The 21,723-nt window shown below is 41.6% G+C and overlaps 1 protein-coding gene across 1 annotated transcript in view; it reads right to left on the bottom strand.

Annotated features, from left to right (window-relative positions):
- The window catches only part of brf1a (BRF1 general transcription factor IIIB subunit a), a 112,750-nt gene extending 91,933 nt beyond the window's left edge, over positions 1 to 20,817 (bottom strand). The window contains exons 1-5 of the mRNA XM_072365804.1: positions 20,570 to 20,817; positions 18,471 to 18,679; positions 15,482 to 15,562; positions 6,506 to 6,679; positions 2,614 to 2,645 (exon numbers count right to left, since the gene is read on the bottom strand). Coding sequence (XP_072221905.1) covers positions 2,614 to 2,645; positions 6,506 to 6,679; positions 15,482 to 15,562; positions 18,471 to 18,654 — 471 coding nt within the window. The 5' untranslated portion in view covers positions 18,655 to 18,679; positions 20,570 to 20,817. The remainder of the gene's footprint in view (positions 1 to 2,613; positions 2,646 to 6,505; positions 6,680 to 15,481; positions 15,563 to 18,470; positions 18,680 to 20,569) is intronic.
- Between the last annotated feature and the right edge of the window lie 906 nt (positions 20,818 to 21,723).

Genomic DNA, 21,723 nt, shown 5'->3' with positions numbered 1-21,723 from the left:
TTCTGATTAGTGATGAGAAGCACCTTGGAAAGTAACAATATTGGACTGAACATTTAACTTTGTTCTCAGCCGCCATCTGCAGTCATTCTGGGTCGGAAAACTCCCCAAAACCACAACAATACACAACCTGCCACGAACCAAACAGCAGGAAGAGCCCGCAGACAAGCCGTTCATCATAGAGACAGAGAACAGAGTAACACAGTGGAGATGAGGGCTTCTTTTCTGCCATGTTTACCTCCACAGGTTTAAAAAGTGATAACACGCTGTTCTTTCTTGTTCTGCTCACAACCTGCCCAAAAAGACACCACTGCATGTTTGAATGAAGAGTCTAATTATTGTGGTTAGATCTATCGTTTTTACATTGTACTCCAAGTTTGTGTCATTGGGAGCAGAGCAACATCAATAAAAAGACGAGCAAACATGTTGTAAAACCAGAAAGTGAAAAAAGAAGGTGCGGCTGGAAAATCATCCTTCGGTTTACCGTCCCACTTCCCGCCTCACTTTGGTGTAGCTGTGCCAAAGATCCATATTTTGCCTGGGTGTGGTGGTTAATAGTGGGAACATTATTTTTCGATCAGTTTGGCTAAGCTCAGTTCTCACTGCCTTTCCACAGTGGAAAAAAACGTGTGTGTGTGTGTGTGTGTGTGTATCACAGAACCTGAGGAGAGTATAATCCCCTGTCAGTCACAGTGCTAAGTGAAACTTTCCAGGTCGAGGGTCAACTCAAAACATCCTACAATCAAAAACACTGCAATGTTACACGATACCTCACAGCTCAACAGGTGGACGCTGTGATCAAAGCTTCAGGGAGAGCAGCTTTCAATTACGGGGTTCCTGATGTGACTGAAGGCAGCTCCAGTAACCACTAAACCGCTGTAGCAAACAGCTGCTGTCGACCGCGTGCAGTTTGGTGCACCTCCAAGAACAAAGAGGTGAGAAATACTTTTTTTGATCACATTTGTGGGATCGTAATCAAGAGAATTCATCTGACAAAGCTTCTCGTTAATGCTTGTGGCCAACAAACTGTTCGGACCAAATAGAGTCCTAAACTAGTACTTAAAGGCCTGTTTAAAGTGTGACAACACTCAACAATGGTGCCTCTTAAAGGGGTTCATGTAAATGCAGCTCTAAGGATTTCTACATTGAAATCGACAAAAAAAAAAAAAAAACAACACTGAAGGCTTTCGTTTTGCTCTTTGACAGCCTCAGTAATAATTTGATATGCCAACTGGTTCCGCTGGCTGTGGTTGATTGATTTGAACCAACGAGTTAAGGTTTGCACGTGACAGAGAGATGGTTCATCAAGCCTTTTTGAAAGTGTCTGCCCTTGTACAAAACACTTTCCAATGATGACTTTCCAGTTATTGCAGTTAGTCGTGTTCAACAAACTGGAGTGCACAATGGAATTTATTTTCAGAAAAGTCTAAATCTGCAAGACATCTCCAGCTTTGTCAGGGGCAGAGAAGAACACGTGCAGAAAATACTAATATATGGGGAAAGTCGTGCTAAACTTCTGAAAAATAGACACTACACATCTTACTCTGGTGCCATAGATGCTGTAGGTAAGGTCAATATGGACATGCGTGAGAATGTTAACATGATGACTAATGATAAAATAAAAAAGTAACAGGGGGCCAGAATATCAGAGAATTCTTAGACAAACTTATCTATGCTACTCAATGACTTACATCAGCATCTAAAGACAGAGTTTACACTGAATATCAGCTGTTCAGATTCTGAAATGTTGTTTGTGCACTGAAACAGGCACATCTGCTATCAGATCACAGAAACCTGATAACACAGAAGACAGCCGATGGTTAAAGTCAGTATTGATCCATCTCACATCAATAGGGTCCCCCTACTGAAGCACTTTTGTGAGGCTCTGGCAAAGCTGACCAGACATTCAAACAGTGAAAGAAAGACCAAGTGGTCTGGGTGTGGATCCATTAAAAAAAAAATTAATGGTGGCATATAACTGCCCCACAGACTAAATGCTCAGCATTAATAACCCCTCAACCCCACCCACCAAAAATCCACTTCAAATCCACTCCTTGCCTCCAAATGTCAGGGTGTGCTTGGTGGGGGAGGGGAAGCCAGCTACTCCTGGACAGCTGGGAGCATAAAAATAAAAGCCCCTGACCAGCTGTGACTCTAAGAAATGTCCCACTACCACCACCACACCCCTGACTCACTGAATTGGCTTCCATTAAATATGCAGACAAATGGAGAGGTTTCTAAATTTATACACGCCCGACTCAGGTTTAATTATAAGTGTGAGAGTCTGAGTGCAGGAGTGGCCAGGAAGAGCTGCTTCATATGGGAGTCGTGGTTAGAGGTAATGAGCTTTTTACTGGTTTCTGCAACAGGGTTGGCCATCAAGACAACAGCGCGAGAGGAAGCTTTCTTTCAAGTCTGCAAAAGTTCTTTAAGAACAAATGGTTTTAAAAATTCCCAAATGAATGAAAGTGAGTTTACAAGCAGTAAATTGGTTCATCTTTTACATAATCTTTTCATTCAGGGAACGTGGATCGTTTTCAGTTGTAAATGTTTTACGGACCAAAGAACTCACTGAAAATGATGAATGGGTTGCAGCCACAATTTCTTTAAACTCACCTGCAAAATGTCGCTGAGATCCAGCAGCATGTCTGAAAAGAAACAGGTCAAGGCAACCATAAAAAAAAAGAAGAAGAGGAATCAGAGTTAAAAATAACTGGTCAGGATTTGAACTGTGTGTGTCGAGGTCAAACAGAGCAGACCAACCACAGAGAAACAGAACGCTTAGATAACAGTGAGTTCATAAATAAACATTTCATTTCGACAGCAATGCTAAAAAATAGGAAACCAGGCATAAATCCCAACCCAACGTGACATGACGTAGAATAAAATATCAGAGGCACCTGCAGACTCGTGCTCAAACGTTCTTTCCTTAGCCGTCTGATTAATCGTCATTTTAACCCCTAATTCACATGAACTATACCGTCTTAGCTCTGGAGAGGCATTTTTAAGTCTAACTTCATTCAGAGATCATGTCAATGTCATAGCAAGCGAGCAAGGTAAGAGAGCAACCAAGCTATGAGGGAAAAGTAGTCAATATGTAGGTAGTTAGCAAGACAGCTAGCAGTTAATAGCCATTTTAATTTGAAAAGTGTTCAACTTCAAAAGCTACAGGTTGACTATTCGTCAACCTGTAGCTTCTGGAAATGGGCACATACCAGCACATGGTTTTTCACCGTATAGTTTTAGAGAATGTCCGCATGGAGCACTGTGACAAGTAGTCGTTTTGTGAAATATCTTGTTGCAACATACATGAACCGTAATGCAAGTAAATCCCCAACACACGTTAGCAACTTGTCGATGCAGTACCAACGTGGCTAAATAGGACATCGAACTAAAATGTGTGGAAATGATGCATTGCAGGGCTCAAACGTAGCAAAATACATTAGTCTGATTAAGTTACCATGTTGATTTTGATGCTTCAGGAAAACAACTATACACATTAGAAATCTTAGAAATTCTTTGTAAGACTTTTCACACGTTCTAATGTTTTTCTAGAGTCAATTCCTTTGGCGCTTCTCCCAAGTTTTGCAGGGGGTAAGGTGAACCTCTTCTTTAAAGGATCAAGAAATAGTGGCCTTCGAGTCATTTAGCAGAGGTGTTGTGGACCACATGGATGACCACTATTCTTCAATCCTTGAAAGAAAAAGGCAGCCGACCCCTACCTGTAAAAGGGGATTCAGCTTTAAGCAGATGGCTTTGCGCATCGACTGATGAACCTCACAAAAAGCACAAACGCGCTGCCTCATCAGCCTCTGGATAACCCATCCTCCTACTGCTCAGCTGGCTCAGACACATTTGGTCACCGTAGTGACAGTGTCTCCGTGGCGACCGGTGCACCTGTCTCCAGGCTGTCAGGGTAGATTAGAGGGGCTCCTCTGAAAAAAAAGGCCTCACAATGGAATTAGCAGCACCGCAGATGAAATGGAAAAGATAATCCCAGCACAGGCCGTCTGGAGATTACGGATGACTCTCTTAATAAGTATGAGTAGTAATGGAAAAAAAATAAAAATAAATCTCAAAAAGGACAGGTTTCCAAGTTCACAAGTCACAGCTGCCCATATGGTCAGAATTAGCTTACTGAAGTGATTCCTGCTGTTCACACTGGCCACGGAAGGATTTATTCCCAAAACAAATTCTATCTGAGCCATAATTAAACATCAGGATACCACCCAAGTTGATCAGATTAAGCAAAATTTCCCCACCTCCAGATAATGCTAACATTATGACAATGACATGATGAACTAGGTCATGAAATAAATGGTTATCCCAGCTTGCCGGGACTTCACTCCATGTAACAAGTTTGAGATGAACTGTAACACCGACTGTCACCCAGCATCAGTGCCGGAGCCCATGAATGCACAATCAGCTGGAATCCCTGGAAACAGGAGCAACAGCTCAATCCTCAGTCAGGGTTTTAAGAGTGGGTGCTAAATACAACGGGAACCTTAATGAACTGCTGTGCAACACCAAAAGCAATAACTGTTGCCATTTATTTCTTTTTTGTTTTTCTTCAGAGCTACTTCTGTCGTCACACTGTAAAATATTAAAGCCATGCGCAGCTTTGAGGACAGATGACCTTCAAAGAGCTAAAAAAAAAAAAAGAAGAAAAAAGACAGTGGCAGCAAAAGTTTTGCCCTCATTTTTCATTGTGGCCATCGTGAACAGGAATAAGCTGCTCTGATTCAGGACAAGGTCGCAGCAATCCAATACTGCAGACTCCTCCTTCATTCCCATCAGAAGTGGGTGAGACGCAGGTGCCTCTGTATTGAGTCAACAGAGCTCAGTTCAACTAGATTTCTGAACACCATCAAAAACTATCTGCCCTGTTAAGCAATTCTGAGGCAATGGGACTGATCTCTACTGTATGACGAAAGAAATCAGCAGCAGCAGCTTTTAAGAAGAGAAGCTACTCGGCTACAAAGATTGAATAAACCTTCTTGACTTGCTCATTTAAATAAATAAAAAATAAATTATTTAATTAAATGACGAGATAGCCCTGAAGGAAGTATTTATAGCTGCCAGAAGTTTAAATCGTTAGCTATTTTTCAAGTTACTTTGAGTAAATGGCTGCATCTGACAAACAGCTGGGGCTTAAATGAAAGCAGTTAATACTCAAAAGCAAAGCATAATGTTGAGGGAACATAGGGAGGACAAATTCAAGCATTCAAGCATTTCACAACACGGGTATAAACTGGAGTGTAAAACGTATGCATCATCCAGACAGCAGTGAGCTCTGCTTTGTAGTTTGTGCTCATTAAATTCAACTCCAGGTTAGACAGATGTTTCCATTTCACTCTGCTCTCGTCCTTCAGTCTTTGTCCCGATCCTCTCCAGTGACAACATTACAGAGTCACCCAGCTGTGGAAAAGGAAGTGAGCGGAGCTATTTTTACCTCTGCTTTACCCCTCCAAACATGCACAAACAGATATGCCTGTGCAAACATACCCACACACAAAAACCCAGTGAACAATGCAGAAAGAAGGCATCACACCCTGCTCGCCTCTTTTTCATCAGGTAAACCTATCCAGGCTGTCCTGTGCTGCAGTTACATAACAGAATCATCCTCGGAGGCAAAGTGAGTCACGACTAAACAGACAATGGCACATTGAACAAAAAGCAAAGAGATGCCATGTTCATGAAAAAGGATGTACTTTAAGGTGCCGGCGTTCTAAAGTACCAGTCTCAACAACAATGAGCCCATGATTAAACATCAAGAGTGAAGTGACAGGCTGCCCAAACCTGAAAAGTAACCTGCTGACTTTGAAGTATCATCTGCCATCAGTTTAAGATTCTACAGTTTCTACAGTCGGAAGTTTTTCATTTCTTTGTTTTCAAGTCTGACAGAAAGCATAGGAAATGATGTGCACTTATATGTGTATCATCATAGGCAGACTGAGCTGATAAATGCATCGACTCTCAATCGTTACTTATGACAAACAAAGTGACTGAGGTGCCGCCTGCCTGTAGCTTCCTGCGTTTGGGATATTTTTGGGTTGCAGTTTTCACTTTAAGTTGGTTGAGTTGGCAACAACCAATGGCAGCAAACACGTACGAAGACAATGAAAACGTAACGATAAGTGCAAGCCAGTGATTTCCCCTTTTGCTCTGTTAGCATGTCTGTCTGACTGGGCGGCAGACTCAGACTCCCAGTGAAGACCTGTGGTGGTGTGGCTGCGACCATTTGTACTTTCTAACACCTTTATGCTTTTATTTATGATTCACTGCTTTGTGTAACTAGTTAAGTCTGTCTTTACTTTCACAATCTGTAAACAGACGCTCCACTCTTTCTCGCACTGAGCCATAAAACATGGAACAACAAAGCAAAAAAAGTGCTTAAGTATGATGTTTGGCTTCAACACAATGTTTAGGGCATTTACAAGCACACAAAAACAGTTGAAACTTTCTTATTAAAACTCTGATCAAGAAAAGAATTCAACAGAAAGGATACGTGGTGTTCCCTCAGTGCGACAGACCATGTAGATACACGCAGCGATGACATGGGAGGCCTTTCGACCACGAGTGAGCTGTTTTGTGAGCGCCATTTTATAGAAGTTGAAGGCCGTGTCCAAACAGTGCTTGTTCATCTGCAGTTGGTGACCCAGAGTGTTGATGTGCTGTTTAGCTGAAGAAAGATAAAAATAAAAAAAACAGAAATGTTAGTACAAGTGTTTGGATTCGTCTACTGGCTGCATCAACGGGCTCCATAACTTTCATTGAAGATGTTAGGACTGACTGCGTACACGTGGATGTTTGGGCCTTAATGGATCAACTCTTAAATATACAAATAAAAACACTTTGCAGGATTTAAAGAAAAAGATTGAAAAGCTTTCAATTAGCTTGTTGGGCATAATCTTGAAATAATCTTTTGTGTTTTTGACTTGGCCCAGAGCCTCAAAACAGAACACCATCACTCAGCAAAAACACCCTGAAATTCAACGCTGCACCTAGTTTGAAGAAGACAAATGACTGTAGAGACTGAAAGGTTAACTCATAAATAGGCAGGCTTTACAGTCAGGGCAATGTGTCCAATGTAAATAAAAACAGCACACGGACTGGCAAAATCTCATAAAGCAATATTTTATTCACCACAGAGCATAAAAAACATCACCAAGTCAAAAGTGAGACATTTTACCATTTCATAAAAAGAGATGGGACAAGACCAACATGTTCATATGGTGTCTTTATAGTGTTGTTACCCCATGGCTGAGGGCTTCTGCAGATCACCACCCTCAGCCACAGAAAGGAGACCAGATAATCCTGACTTTTAGCTGGGTGGTGCTCCAGCAAGTCATAGAAGCTAACAAACTGGAGGTGGACAGGGAAGGTGGTGTGGATTCCTGGTTGGTAAAACGGCAGACATGACATGTTCATGCTATCTCAGTCATGAGACCCCATCAAAAATATCTGAGAGGACAGTCTGCTGTCTTTATTTTGCAGATAACGTTTCATACATTTAACCCGTGAAAAGCTTGTTTTGTTACTAAACTAATTATAAACTGTTCCAACCCGAGACACACCGCAAGTATGAGCAGCACTTTCCGACAAATCCGTTGCTTTTTATGTGTTTTCTCCTAAAAGAGAGCTAACCGAGGTTCCCCTGTGGTCACCGGTTTCCGGTTTGTCCTTCACTCTCAAATTTGACCCATAAAAACAGCTAAGTTTGCCACTAAACTTGTGATGAAGACTGATGCTATTTCCAGCTCTTTCTCTGAGAGACTCCATAGGCATCTAGGTCAGTCTAGGTCGTCTTCTCTCTGTTCCGCTCCCATTTAGAAATCATACCAATGAGGAAAAAAAAAAAAAAGTCACTCCGTCAGCAGCTCAGCCACAGATCTGCTTCGTTACCAGGTCGTGTTCGCAGTCTACTCCAGAAAACACCGTCTGTGGCACAGGTTTCAGAAAGCTTATAGAAAAGCAGAATATTCGGGGGATGCGGCAGCACACCATGTTGGACTTCTCTTGCAGACCGTTTCTCTTCAGTAGGCAGACAGACCCATGCAGCTGCACCAGCGTGCCACTGCAAATTAACTACGCTGCTGCATCTTATGTGAAAAGCCTGTTATTCTGCTGATCTGCCAATGAGAGCCCACATCATTATTTTATTGCTGTTTGCAAAACTCACTCTGCTACGCTCATATTGTAGAGTTCAAGAAGACTATGGGGAAGAGCACATGTGGGTGGAGTCACTAGTATATTCATAGATCCCCACTTACTGGATGGTGGAAAAGTTTGAGAGTTAAGCCCCATGTAGGATTAACGTCATAAGATTAGTTTCATGGCTAAAGTTATACAAATTCCAGTTAAAAAAGTTGTTAGAGGATCGGGAAATGCTGGAGAGGGACTTTAACAACGGTATCAGAAACATCTGGGGGATGAGGAGACCCATTAATGGCGTTTTGGGAGAGGAATATTGTTCAGTTCTAGCCTTCTATAGGATTCTACCTGCACATCTGTCCTGGCTTTGTGTTTATTTTGTATACAATCATCCCACATACCATCATTTTGGACTGCACTGATTAGAAGATGGATGATCCCTCTCAGCTTTAGACTAGAAAATACAAAAAGAGTTTTCAAATTTCAGTCCGATCACGGAACAGTTTTCCTCTTTGCCTCAGTCAATTTCAAATGAGCTTTGTACCAGAAAAGACAGCAATGTTTATAACTAATTTTCAACAAAGAAGAGCCACAAGAGCCTCAAAAAGATTCTTCCTCACAATCTGCCGTTATTGGTTTTAGCTCTTTCAGTGACTAGTTTTTAGTCCATGGAGGTTTGATATTTGTAAAACCTCCCTGGAGCCAAGAAAAGTTAGTTATTGCTGTGACATCACAGTATTAATAAATCATGCAACTAAATCGTGTAAATCATGGGATGAACGGGAGCGTGTGCAGAGGGGCCACACAGGGCGAAAGCTGGGAAACTTTTTTAACCAATGGCTGAGTCACAATTCATTTCTACTTAATATATCCAAGCTTAATAAACAAGCATTCTGCTGAACTAGACGTAGAGGTGAGAAGGATAACGGCCAAGTAAGTGAATCTTCCTCATTGGTTACCAGCATCTACACAGGACCACTTGTACACAGAGGAAAATCAACACTCACAAATACAGTTCAGTCAAGTTTGAACTGCATCAGCACTGTAATTACAAACCAGCAAAGAACAGAAGGGTTCCATTATAGGCACACGTGCACAAACATACATGGGTCGAAAACAACACTGTTGGTGGCAAAAGCACAAAAACATGTTTCCCGTCTGCAGACACACACACAAGATCAGGTGGAGCAGCAGGTGGAGACGGAGAGGATAACAGTTTTTAATAGCTGCCATTAAGCTGCAGAGTTCATGACCTCAGATCTGCTCAACATGTTGAGCCTCTTCAGACACATAACCAGATGTGAGCGAACGACGAGCGTGATGTCTGGGAATGTGGGCGACTGAGCTCATCGTGCCTCATCATGCTGTTTGGATGTCAAAACAGTATGTGTCAACGTCAGAGTGTCAGAAACACACAATCGTTGTCTGCCTAAACCACAACTGGATCTCTTGTTTCGTGGTTTCTCCCTCTCTCTCTCTCCCTCTTATCAACACTTTTAATGACAATTTATGCACTCCGACACACGTGAACTCCAACAAATCACGCTTCAACTGACAATGATGAGCATTTCTCGTTGTCCTGAGCCTTTTCTGTAGACATTTAATTTACTGTAAATAAATGGTTCTTGACTACACTTTTTTGTAGTTATTTTACAGCATTTGTTGCTGCTGAGTGACAGGTAGGCTCAGCAGGTGCTGACTACATGCAAAGTAAATGCAGAAAAATAGGAATAAGAAATCCTGAATACGATTATTTAGCCCCACCCACCAGCAGATAACATTTCCTGTCCTGTCAAATCCTGCAACAATGACTGCCACACTATGCAATGGCCTGTTCTAATACTGGTGTTACTTAGCTGTGCGCGTCTGAACTAGACAGCAATTCTCAGGAAGAGGACGCTAAATCATTCAAGGCTGCAGAGGAGAGGGAGTTATCAGCATGGGAATGTTTTCACTTTCCACCACTTCCATCAACATCAAACATGGACACGAATGGCCAGCATGAGCGTTTGGTGTTAGAAGGCATGGTAACGTCATGCTTATGTTGGCTAAACTTTACTCCCAGCTGTAAGAGGTTTGGCTCATATAGTGGAGACCAAACAGCTAAAAATAATTAGAGAAGCTAACTTGTACACATTAAGCACAGCATTCATTCAATCTTAAGGTTACAAGTGGCACCCGCTCTCGTTGTCACAGAGTTGGCCAGTAAATGGTTGGAACAACGTCAGACTTCATAATGTGTTTGTGGAAAAACCCAGATGTATTTAGGTAAATACACAGTCCAGATTTAGGGAGCACCTTTCAATTTAAAGACTGTCCCTCTCCCACTTGCTTCTGTTGCCTTCTCCAACGAGCTTCTCCAAACTTGTCGTTACAGTTTGCTATAAACTCCACATTTCAACAGTTCCTTACAGCGCAGGACAATGAGCTGCTATTCCCCACCCAGCAGGAGGTCCGCATTAGTTCCTTCAGTATTCTAGTCTGAAACAAACTCTCCAAGACTGGATTCTATGCAGATTCAACGCATCAGGCAAGACCTTTTCATACCCACATTTTATGAGAAACAGAAATAAAACTCAGGAATAAATAGTTATTATAACCTTAAGGCAAATCTTAAAACTATTCAAGTCTGAATATATCACAGCGCGAGGTGGAAACAAAGTGCTGCTTCGGTTGATTTGCTTGGAGCATTCTGAGCAGCTGCTGTAAAAATAAAAAAAGGTGACTGCAATCGTAATTCCTACTAAGTGTGTAGCACAAATAAGTACAGCAGACTCAGCCAACAGCATTAATTAAGACTCTTCTTCACAGGTTAAAGTTATTTTACTGGCCTTTACTTAACTCTTCAGCTAAAACCCGAGAACAGTGGCTGAACCCTTCATCAAAGCCTCAAGATTAATGAATAACATCTCATGACATTTACATGAACAGAAACTAGGACATCCTGAAGGAGTGTGACATTTACACACAAATCTGATCAACATATCCAGGGAGGCAGAAATACACCTGGATATGCTGGGTTTTTGAACAAAAAGGATCATCTTGACTGGATTTTATTGCTGTAAAGAAGAGGGAAAAAATAACAGACAGATGAAGAGTTAGCTTTGTTGCTACTGAACTGGTGAGTAATAACCGATTAGTGCTCTTTTGTGTGCGTGTCGCATGGTTTTGTTTGGCAGATTTACAATCATACAAAAGAGCACGATCGTGATCATTTCTCCCTGTGCTCAGAAGCTGTGGTCAATTAAATAATAAAACTAATGAAATACGTTTATCTCATCCAGACATTTACTTTATTGCTCTGTGTCATGGGAACTCTATAGTAAATCTAAAATCCAATTTAGATTTGGATAAACTGTGTTTTCACTGTAATATTGCCAGAAGCGCAACATTTAAATCCCAGACAACAAGCCTTCACACAAGCCCACTGCATGTTGGGCAGTACCGCTTCACCAATCCCTCATTTTATACAAACACCGGAGGAGGAGGGATTTTTGCTCCCAGATATGGTTCAGTCAATGGGGAGATGGTGGAGGGCTCAGACGCCAGCTGGGGAACATTTGTGAAGCGCAGAAAGAAACAAAAACAAAATAAGCTTATCTATCTCAGAGACTCATCCAGATTCACAGACACAAAGTGTGATGAGGCTATTCTCAAGGCCACGCCGGCCAAAACACCAATCGCAACACCAAAACATGATCTCTTTGTTGTACACTTTCCAATCCCTACTGGCTCGCTGTATTAGAACAATTCTCCAACTCGGAAGCATTTCAGAAGATCAGACATGAAACATGTGGCTACCTTAGTTTAGCAAAAAGACTAGATACAGAAAAAGACCAGACTTTTTCCTCTGTAAGAGCCTTAATGCAAAAACTTGGCCTACAACCACAAGGTTAAACAAGCTGTTCCTTAAACTCAGAGTGCACTTGTACTTTGGCCATTATGGCAGATGTACTGACACGGAAGACAGCAAGCCAACATAAAAGTTTATAGATGCCACTCTGTCATTTCCTCCCATTTACAAAGACTTGACAGAACTAAGGAAAACCCAATTTTTGTTTCACATTTAAAGTTGGGATGATTATATAGTAAACATGACAGTCAGCTATTCGAGACAACACAGGTGTCAACACAAAGTATATACAGCAGTGAAAATCTTTGAAACAAGAGGGAGTAATGACAGATGGAAACCTGTTAACAGTATGCCTCATGCCACTAAATGTGACTTAAAAAAAACAAACATAATTCCTGCTCACACTGGGCCATCACAGTATCGCATTATAGTCAACATAAAAAGATGAATACAGGCGGACTCCAAATTCAGAGGCGGCTTGTTGACAACAGACGTCGTCATTAGCTGGGCTGCCAGTCTTGGTGCGCTACTGATCAGCCATGCCATGCGGCTCAATCATGCTAAACACCAGTTAGATTACCAGTTACCAGCACCAGCTTATCACTGGCCAGATCAGAGGTTGGCTTCAGCAAGGATACGTCCTCAGCCAGCTTCTCAGTGGCGCATGTTTCACACACCCACATGTTGCTTGCAATGCTAATTTTAAGTGACATTTCTGTTTAAGTGTTCCAATTCTTGACTCCGAGACTGAGAACAAGCAGTTCTTCCTTTTCTCTTTTGTAAGAATAGCACCACTGTTCTACAAGTACAGCGTTGTACAATTGATGTCATGACGATAAGTTACAGCGATGAACCTCAAAACTGAATGCCTTGTTAACAAGCACATATAAAAGGTGCACACTTATTTCAAACTAGTGGTACAACACATACTCTCAATCACACACACACTGTTACAAACACACACAGCAGCAATCTTACAGCAGCACTACATTTCCCAGCGCTCGTCTTCCTATCTGCTCTCACACACGCTGCGACTAAACTAATCCCCTGCATCCACACGCACCGCCGTGTTACTCAGCGTCTGCTGCGGTCTGACAGCCTTGTGACTCAGCAGCTCCATCGTATGAAACATCATAAGCAGAGCAGACGGTCGTCGCCGCAGTAACCAGCTGCTCCGAGCCAAGCTCTGGGCTCTCTGCCCGGCTGCCAGCCGACTCTGAGTTGAGCAGTTTGTGCGTTTCTGCAAGCTGCTGATGCGTTTTAGCTTTTTTAACACAAAATCCTGCGTCAGCGACAGACTCTGGGACACAAGGAACCTTCAACAGGCCCCAAGAATTCTGCGCAGAGCATGTCAGGGTGACGTGATCGGCTGACACTGAACTGAAAGCAAAGTTAGAACACCAACTCTGGAGAAAAGAATATGAGTCACCAAATATCAATGTTCCTGTTTGAAGAATGATCATATTCTGCTCTTACTGACAGCAAGCTGAAAGAACCATCAACACTTTCAATTTGAGAACGTCAGTGGACATGTACAGTGGGTAAAGAGAGAGGACGTGTTCAGAGTGACACATGTGCACTAAAATGATTTGAACTTACAATTACGGAGCCTTTCAGGGTTTCAGCTCATTGTGAAGCTCTTCTACTCCAACATGTACTGTTTATGGTCACTCACTGCTCTCCTTTTCTGCAACATGCAGCTATTTCCAAAAAGCTCTAAAGACATACCGCGTGCTACCAGCTCAGCAACAAACAGATGGCAGTAGGGATGTCCAATACTTCGGTACCAAGTCGAAGCGACAATTCTAAAAACGTGACGACATTCGTTTTTCTACAGTACCGTAGGTACTGGGGATGCAATTCCTCCAGCTGTGACGTGGGCAGCACAAACACCTACAAGTGTTCTAGTGTGCCGTTAAATGCCAAAGGAACATGGAAGATGACAACTGCAGCGACAGCTCCGCCTCGACTTGTCAAAAAGAAAAATAGTAAGAGTCATGTCTGGAAGTACTTTGTGTTTGAGGCGGATGATCAGGGATTAATAACAGATTCACAAAAACAATATGCAAATGGTGCCAACGAGCTTTTCAAATGAAAGGAGGAAACACTTCCAATTTAGCAAAGCACCTCAAAGACAGACATCCAGATTTATTCAAAGAATTCAAGGTGAGTGAGTTTCAAGTCATGTTAACATTCACACCCATTGTTCTCCGCTGAATTGCTCAGGAAGTATTCGCCGCAGAGAGATAATACGCATATCACGTTAGGGAGCAGGAGTGCGCCTATCCAAAGATGGTAACTGTTGGTCTATGTGACGAAGTAAAAATACAATCCGAACACAGCTCTGCACTCTTGATTGAATTACTCGCAAACTCCACATCACATAGATATGAAACGCATATTACAAGAAACAGCGGAAGCAGAGCTTTGCAAAGAGCATCTGTACATACCGAAATAATCACGTTATAAAGACAAACAAACAAAACAAAGTTCTGTCTTTGCAAAGTACGGCTGAATAAGTTGAGAAGTCCCCGTCACTACACATTGTACCATATATTAAAACAAGCAGTATAGTTGGTTTTAAATGCTTCATACTTTATTACTTGAAGGCTACATGCCAGTGTTCCTTTTCTGTAATGTTCAAATGTTTTTAATAAATGCTTATGTTGAAGTACGTGGAATATATCGTTTTGTTTTTCCCGTGGTATCAAATCGTGGAATTTCACTGGCATTGGTATCAGCTACTAAATGTCTGGTATTGGGACATCCCTCGATGGCAGACGCAAAGAGATGTGAGCTGCTGAACGTAGCGGAGCACTTAACAGCATAAGAACAAAAAATTACCCACAAAAAGAATAAACGCTTTGATTGGATGGACACAAGCTGCTCTGTAACTGCTGGAAAAATTGATCAGCACCTTGACAAACCTTCACAAGTGGTTTTTGCTGCCCTCAGGTATTTGTATACACTCTATATGTACCACACTGTTCATTTTGTAGGGTTTCTTGTTAACATTTAGACTAAACTTCATTCATGGAAAACAGAATTTGCACCAAATGAACCAACAACCGGGTGACTGACTTAAATGTGTAGCACAAACTCTACTAGACCTCTTTAAAAGAATGCACTCAAGGCAGCAAAGTAGAAAAGCTGCTTCTGTGGCTTTTATGACTGAAGAGAACAAACAGGATTGAAAGATCAAAATTAATCTCTGAAAATGTAAAGACTTTAATTGCTTAGCTGAAGTTAAAAACACTGACATGTTGCGACACAGGTGCTTTCAGACGAGAACTCTAGACGCAACACGTAATAAACAAAGGTTATGTGAAATGTATTGCTGTGCAATAAATAAGCCTTTATCCACCTCCCTTTTTTTTTTTCCACATTCATAAAATTGATTGTTAAAGACTCAATTCTGCAGCAGTAGTTGCTGCACACTTTGGTTAAGCAGCATGGCTCCCTCTGCTGGTTACTCACCTCTCTGCAGCGTTTGGGCCCGGGACTCTGAGCCCATACCAGATAGGTGTGCATCTCCAAAAGTTGGATTTCTGGGACCACCTGAGCAACAGAGGAAGCAAATGTTCAGATCAAAATGGAACTCACAGAAACAAGTGGAGAAAGATGCAGCAAATCGTTATTTTTTCCTTCCAAGTTAAACGTAAAGGGATAAACAAAAAAAATTCATAAAATTGTTTTAAAAAGTGATACAATAGCACTCTCTGGTGGACATATGGGTGAACTACACTCGTGAGAACAATAGTAACAGGGGAGGCCAGGGCAGACTCAGCAGAAATGAACCATCCTGGAGGCCGAAGGTCAGAGATGAATAATCTAAAGCCAAATGTTACAGACAGAGATAAGCAGCGGTGGACAGACACACATATGAAGTCACGCACAGAAGAGGCCCTGCTGTTCAAACATTAAACATCCATCTGGCAAGCAGCAACCTAGTGTTTCCTTTTGTTTTTGTGCTATCTTTTGATATCACAAGGATGAAGGTAAAATTACAGAAATTCCCTCTTTAAAAAGGTGTAAAAATTGTGCTCTTTAATTATCGTTATCATAACAAAAGCAGCTGGGACAAACCGCGCTGATGGGGATCAGTGGATATCCGGAAAAATCAACCTTACAACCATACTGAAACCTGTTTTTACCAACAGGGCAGTTTTAACTCATAACCCGGGTTCAGTTCAGAGCTGTGATGCATTGGCCTGATTTGTTCAGAAATCTTAAAAATCACTGGGTATCTGTGGATACGTGTGCACAAACTTACTGGGTCAGTTTGGGTGTAAAAATAAGCTACCGACATAACATTTTTCCCCTCGTCAGTTTACACAGAATTCTCCACAATAACAGGTTTTTAGTGTTTTGTTTCCTCATCAAAAATGTTCCAATTTACACAATTATTCGGTCCCTTTGGCACAACTGAGCTCTGGTGCACCCTTTATTCTTAATTCGGCAGCATTTTCAACTGTCAACTATCCTTCATCCTAAAATCAAAGTTTTGAACCATCGAGACTTCCCCCACCTGGAAGACCTGGAACTCTGCACTTGGTCGAACATGTAATCACTAAGCTAGAAGGTGCAATGTTTGAGACCCAGAGGCCAATGTGGACATGGGAGCCCTTACAGAAGGAAACCATCAGTGATGCACTCAACCAATCAGAGCTTTACGATAAAGCAGCCAAACAGGAGCCATTCCTCACTGAAAAAGTATGATTATGACTCTCTGGCCTTGTACACACAAACTAGACTGTTCTAAGACACTGAACTGTTACAGCCAACTGTACACAGAATCCATACTCACTTGCCTCATTACCGTCCAAACCACTTGTCTTGACAATCCAAAGGTGTTTGCTGTCGTACATGACCTGCCCTAGCCTGATAAACAACCTTTAAGTTTTCTAATCCCATCACAACAGCCCCTTTATTTAAAAGCTTGTCCCACAACAAGAGGTCTGATTAGGTGTCATGCAGCAACACATTCTGATGCCTTTGATTTTGAATATAGTCAGAGACATAAAAAGTGCCTTTGACAAGGTTAGCACAGACAAAGGTGATCGGCATCTACTGACATCATAAAAAGCAGACTGTGGTGTCCCTTGCCACCGTGTCCACATGACAACAATGTAACCTTAGTTTTAAAAACATCTCTAAAATAACCAAACTTTCTTTGTCAAATAAAGCACAGCAGGAATCCGTCTAGCAATTGTCTGAACAAACCAGAACAGATTTCTGTAGAGAGAATATCTATTCCTGCAGCTGCCGCAGGCACACAGAGGACACATCTGCGCAGTCTGCTGTACTTTAACGATCAGAGAACGGCGCGTGCTCCAAAGCAGGGGCAGCTAATCTAACTTGACATGAGAGCCGACTTCACAGAGGCAAGAGGCAGTTCTATAGCTGAGAAGGACATAAACGTGGGAATGAGGATCACTCTCAGTCTTTTCGAATGGGAAAAGACTTCTAAGTCTGTAAAATGCAGCAGGTATAGTCAACGCTGAAAAATCTGAGTCTGGACGTGAACTTGGTAAAGTCTCCACTGAGATCAAGCTTGAACACTTCGTTCCCAAGAAAGTTTGAGGCTGCCACAGCTGGCGAAGGCGCTTCAATCGAAAAGAAAATTAAACGTTGCAATACATTAAACAAAGTGTGACTAAAAGCTGTTTTTGCTCCTTTTGAAGAGAACTATGTGTAGATTTATAAGGAAACAATTAACTGGAACTAATTCAAGACAAGTCCTAAAACAGTCCTCCAGCTATGCTTTTCTAACAGAGGCAGACATAATTTCATATGCATGCACTTATCAAGGAAAGGGTTTAAATCAGAGAAGTCAGAAACAGCAAGCATGCCCTTGGATAAAATATTAAAAAAAAACTTTTTCACTAAGTTTTGCTAAATCATGATTATGTTATTCGATCCCATATAAATTTAGCAAAGGGGCCGTGATAATTAAATATTTCCTCCACTTAAACTGTCTGGAGCCCGTTGTGGATGTCTGCCTAACACTTTGAAAACCTCTGCCAAAGACTTCGGAGAGACTTGAGGTAGAGATTTCTTATTGCAAACATAATGAGTCCAGAGAAGGTTAAGTTTGCAGGATTAGTTACCATGGTGATGCACCCAGGTAAGCAGTGAACCACTTTGAAGGTACTGAAAAACCAAGTGTTAAAACTTTGCCATATCCAAAATCCTGCTGTACAGTGCAGGAATTCTGGGAAAGAATCTTTGGAAACAGATTTTTTTCTCCTTTAGGCTCATATGAACCATAAATTGCTTTACATGTTGTTCATATTCCATCCTTGCATGAGAAATATCTAGAAAAAGAAACTAAATGAGTAACTAATTGTGTATATATATATATATATATATATATATATATATATATACACACACACATACACACACACACACACACACACACACACACAGACAGACAGACTACGTACATCTCATCAAGTCTCACCTTCTGAAGACACAAACTGCCCAACAGCCAGCGACCCTCCACCTCCGGTCTCCACAAACTCCACCTCGGACACGATGATGTTGTCCTCCAGCACGGAGCCACAGACCATGCACACGGCATCGCCACGGGCCTGGTCGACATCGATGTCCGAGCTGCCGCAGTTCTTGCATACCTTGGAGCTCATGGTGCCGCCGCACACACCTCAAAACCTAATGGGAAAAGACAGAACCGCTTTGAAATTAAAAGAAAAACTAAACAAAACAGTGTTCACCTTTGTTGACAAAATATGGTTACCCAGTATCCAGAGTTGGTATTGTCATAGAAAACAAAGTGAAAGCTTCTAAGAGGACAAGGCCAGTTTGACTGGGCCACAGAGAGATGATAAAACAACGTGCCCACCACTGTTGATGGATATGGTCCATTTGTGGCTGCATAATTCTGTGGTCATATACCTCATTGAGGACATTTTGCATTTATTGTGAGAATGCTGGAAAGCTATCACTATTGTTTTCCTGTTTCTCTTTATCATTATTATTCCATACGTTTTTCGGCGCTTAACTACTCGTGCAATCTTTCACCGATTTCTACAATGTTGGTATCAAAACGTTCAGCTCGTTCAGGAGATGTGTTCTTTGACTTTTGGTGTTTCTAACTTTTACACTTTTTAAACTATTCAACTTTGATTCAACTTTTTTCCCTCATTCAAATGAATGGAAGGTGCTTTCAACTCTTCAAAAACTTCCTCCTCTTTCCAACCTAACCATTTCTGCAGATTTTAAGCTAGAGACACCATTCAAACTTTAAACGGGTCACAAAACATTCAGCTATTACCAATTGGTGCCGCTTTTTCAAATATTAAGCCAATATTGAAATAAAACAGTTTCAAAAACAAATTTCAACTATTTTTCCTCTTTTCAACCTAACTACTTCTGCATACTCTCACCAATTTCTACAATTTTGGTATCTAAACTCTCAGCTCTTTCAGGAGAGAACTGCTATGACTTTTGGTGTTTATAACTTATCAACCTAACTACTGCTACATACTTTCAGCTAGAAACACCATTCAAAATTTAAATGGCTCAGAAGACGTTCAGCTATTACCAAATGGGTCAGTTTTTTCACATATGAAGCCAATTTTCAAATATGACTGTTTCAGTTTTTTTTACCCTTTCGTCAAATCTTCTGTTTTTCCAATAGGTTTGAATAATTCCACCATTGTTATTTCAACATCAAATTCCTTCAACAACTGTTTTTTCAGCAATTGAAAGATTGCACTTTTTTAGCATTGTCAGCTATCCCCGTTCAACTTCATCAGCATTCTCACTGCTGTTTCGTAGGAACAGCCTTTTCTAGTTTATGCTGTCATTCTGAGCATGTGTGATTATTTCGCATCTATTTTTATTTTGGAAGCTTACATCATTTTTGTGGGCTTTTTACATCTCTTTCTTGTTTTACTTTGCTTCCAAAAAGACTAGGAAAAGGTATTGCTCATTTCATCCCTGGATTTCTTGCCCCAGAGACCGTGCCCAATTCTGTAATTCACGCAGGAGCCTGAGGGGGGGGACGACACAAGAAAAGCCCAGGGTCCCTGGACGGTTAATCCGCCCCTGGTGATGATGATACCTGTGCGATTCTACGAGTAATGTATCCGGCTGCAGGGTGGTTTTCCACCTCTTTCTGTCCACTCTGCCGGACTCGCTCATATGAATGAGACAGACCCTCCAACAGTGACTGTGCACAACTTCCCAGCAGCTCTTCTCCCATTAGCTGGCCAGCTACGTGGCACTGCACAGCAACCGTCAGCTGTTTATTCTCCGCTATCCAAACACTGATTCTTTTGTGGGACCCAAGACGACCACAACACTCTCTTGAATGCCCTCCTCTCACGTACTTAAGATTAAATTAACATACTTAGCCGGCTGAGCAGCAGGAGTCTCACATGGAGCTGTTGACAAGTGGGGCAGAAGCTAACGGAGGCTGCTAATCGGCAAAATTAATACAGTAACGCTTTAGCAGGCACCTCCATGTAGCCATGTGCATCAAACCCTCACGTGCAGGCTAACGCAAACATACATAGACCGTACTGACAAAGCACATACCTTTAGTCCGTTGAACTTGGACAGCCGCAGCTGTACAGTCACGCCGGGACGCGTGTCAGCCTCCTCGGTACAAATGTTTTCTACAAAAGTAGCGATTTAAAGTGTTTTGTTTTTTTACATTAACTCTCGAGTTTATCTCATTGTTACCGAGGTCTATTAGGAGCAAACAGCAGCCTGACTACTCGTCCAGGTTTGGTAAATGCTGTGCCAACACCGCCGCAATGTTAGACACATCACACCCAGCACGTGCGTTTGATGCTAGGGAGACTTGGACGAAACCAACGCCAGTAGGAGAAGGGGTGTCGCGGTGTCAAGATAATGTTTCACTTTATATTTACACACTCGGTCAGCTTTTATCAGCTAAGCTTGAATGGGTGATAAAGGAAAATTGTATATTGTGAAATATCAAATCATCAGTGTATGAAAAAGATGTTTTACAGTCGACAGAAACACCTATGGGATGATACTTATGAACTTCCGCCTGTCCCTTTAAAAGGACATGGGTTTAAAAAAAAAGCTAATAGTAATATAAGAAATTTGCAATTAAACCAAAAACAATTGCGAATTTCATCTTCATATTAGAAATTATTATAATTTCTATTTCTATATTTTTGTTGTCATGTTGTAGTCAGGTAAACCAGAATATTAAATTCAATTCAATATATGCTTCTTAAAGTGTAAAAGTATGAAGAAGTAAGTAGAAACTCTTTATTTTAGATTTAATATACTGCCTTGTGTTGGACTAGAGATCATTTCAGGGTGTACTGTCCAGTGGCTCCAGCCAACGCACCACATGTAGACTAAAAGGTGGAGCAGGTGGGATGCTTCTTCTCCTTAGTCAGATAAACTAGACAGATGCTCCAGATTGTAACGTTACCAACTGTGCTTGATTGTGTGCTTGGTACATTCTCCCTCTCATGGATCCAGGTCCTTCATCTCAGAAACTGAAGGGTGGCGTATCTGAGAAGGTGGTCAGCAGCTCAGGAGCACTGCAGGGGAGGGTTCTTTCGCTCCTTTTTTCAGTCTGAAGCTCCAATATAGATACTTTGGTGCACCCTGAGGGGAAACTGAAACACAGTGGCATAAAAGTATATTTTAATGTTTCTTATTGATTCTATCCATTTGGCATTGGCTAGTCTTAAGACAATGTATTC

This window comes from Leuresthes tenuis, unplaced genomic scaffold (assembly GCF_036924035.1).
Source record: "Leuresthes tenuis unplaced genomic scaffold, fLeuTen1.0.hap1 SCAF_15, whole genome shotgun sequence".
NCBI lineage: Eukaryota > Metazoa > Chordata > Actinopteri > Atheriniformes > Atherinopsidae > Leuresthes > Leuresthes tenuis.
Note: the sequence above shows the minus strand (reverse complement) of the source record. Positions and strands in the feature narration are given on the sequence as shown.